General features: G+C 40.7%; 1 protein-coding gene across 1 annotated transcript in view; it reads left to right on the top strand.

The window, feature by feature from the left end:
• Positions 1 to 2,348, top strand: part of trak1b (trafficking protein, kinesin binding 1b) — a 20,778-nt gene that overhangs the window by 11,826 nt on the left and 6,604 nt on the right. Inside the window, exons 13-14 of the mRNA XM_014021124.1 lie at positions 292 to 410; positions 700 to 907. Of these exons, the coding sequence (XP_013876578.1) occupies positions 292 to 410; positions 700 to 907 (327 nt within the window). The remainder of the gene's footprint in view (positions 1 to 291; positions 411 to 699; positions 908 to 2,348) is intronic.

Below are 2,348 nucleotides of genomic sequence, written 5' to 3'. Positions count from 1 at the left end.
CTCAAAGGATCAGCACAATGCAGACAATTATACAGTATTATTCAAATACTTATTAATATGGTTATATTAGTTTCAGCTGTCATATTAACATTGCAAACACAAATTATTATTCATTTATTTCTGTTGACAAACAGAATTTTCTCCCTCACTTTAAAAGCTTTCAAAGTCAATTACCTGAAACCACTTGATGCTGAAATCTGAAATGCTAATAGCCGTAAAGACCTTTGTTGAATAGTTTGGTATTTGTCGGTGTTTGGACGTGTTGCAGTAACGTTGGGTTCTGTCCACCAGGCTCAGCCATCCTGCACCAGTGGCAGCAGTTAGCGCAGCCTCACCTGGGGGTGATCCTGGACGCCAGGCCCGGCGTGGTGCCAAAAGGCTACAGGCCCCTCGAGCTGGAGCTGGAACAGGTCCGTGTGGGGGGAGATTCATTTTGATGTTGATTTTGTTGAGGATTTGAAAGGTCTGCCACTTTCATTTGATTTCAATTAACCGAACGAGGGACAGGAAATTTCGGAGAGCACCGTGAAACACTTCAGGGAATTTACCCAAACAACTTGGAGATAATGAAGTGAAATGTTTTCAGGGAAGTGACAAACATTACTGGACAATTTACAGACTCTTAGTCTGTTTATTTTATTTTTAAAAAGCTGATTTTGGGTTGGATTTGGACGCTTCTCTGTGCTGCTGTGGCTGCAGGTGTACCCCTGGGGAGGTTTTGAGGAGGATGAACCAGGAGAGCAATACTTCCAGAACCTGCCCACGTCCTCGGCTGTTGCCTCACCAGCTGTGGCCCCAGTCTCCAACTTGGGTGCAGCCAATTTGGGGTGTCCTGCAGTCAGCCTCGGCCCACCCTCTCCACCGTCTCCGTCACCATCCCCACATCTTAGCAACACTGATGGAATGGGTAAAACTGGTTTTTATTTTTTAATCTCTAAAAGTTACAGGTTTGTAATGAACTTCAGAGCAAGTAAACAAAGGACAATAATTTTTAAAATGGATAAAGATTAAATTACGCAAGAACAAATGCTTTTTAATGGCTCGTCCTTCAGTATGTTTACTGGATTCAGTTGGAAAAACATTGTATTTGTTCCCAGAATAGAATTTGAACTTGGAAACTCTAGTTGTGAGCTGGCAACATGTGGTCGAAAGAGCCCACAAAACAAAAAAACTGTACATTTTTGAGCAGTGCTAATGAAATAAATCAATAACTCTACTGAGATTATAAAAAAACACAAAAAGACTCATCCATCCATCCATCCATCCATCCAATCATCCATCTATACAATCATCCATCCATCCATCCATCCATTCATACAACTAACTATACAATCCATCCATCCATCCATCCAACTATTCCATCATCCATCCAACTATTCCATCATCCATCCAACTCTACCATTATCCAACCATCCATCTATGCAATCATCTATCCATCTATACCATCATCCAACCAACTATACCATCATCCATCCATCTATACCATCATCCATCCATCTATACAATCATCCATCCAACTATACCATCATCCATCCAACTATACAATCCATCCATCCATCCATCCATCCATCCATCCAACTATTCCATCATCCATCCAACTCTACCATCATCCAACCGTCCATCTATGCAATCATCTATCCATCTATACCATCCAACCAACTATACCATCATCCATCCATCCATCTATACAATCATCCATCAAACTATACCATCATCCATCCATCCATCTCCAACAATACCATCATCCATCCAACAATACCATCATCCAACCAACTACAACATCATCCATCCAACTATACCATCATCCATCCATCCAACTTTACCATCATCCATCCATCCATCCATCCATCCATCCATCCATCCATCCATCCAACTAAACCATCATCCATCCATCCATCCATCCATCCATCCATCCATCCATCCATAGCGGGTAAAATAAGTATTGAACACGTCAACATTTTTCTCAGTATATATATTACTAGAGGTGCTAATGACATGAAATTTTCACCAGATGTCTGTAACAACCCAAGTGATCCATACATACAAAGAAATCAAACCATAAATGCCCAGAAATGAAGTTATTTGTAATAATGTCGAACGGCACAGGAAAAAGTATTGAACACACTTACTGAAATCTATCTAATACTTTGTACAAAAGCCTTTGTTGTCAATTACAGCTTCAAGACGCCTCCTGTATGGAGAAACTAGTAGCATGCATTGCTCAGGTGTGATTTTGGCCCATTCTTCCACACAAACAGTCTTCAAATCTTGAAGGTTTCGTGGGCCTCTTCTATGAACTCTGATCTTTAGTTCTTTCCATAGATAACGGTGTGTCTTCTGAATAAATG

Source organism: Austrofundulus limnaeus, unplaced genomic scaffold (assembly GCF_001266775.1).
Source record: "Austrofundulus limnaeus strain Quisiro unplaced genomic scaffold, Austrofundulus_limnaeus-1.0 Scaffold278, whole genome shotgun sequence".
Lineage (NCBI taxonomy): Eukaryota > Metazoa > Chordata > Actinopteri > Cyprinodontiformes > Rivulidae > Austrofundulus > Austrofundulus limnaeus.
Note: the sequence above shows the minus strand (reverse complement) of the source record. Positions and strands in the feature narration are given on the sequence as shown.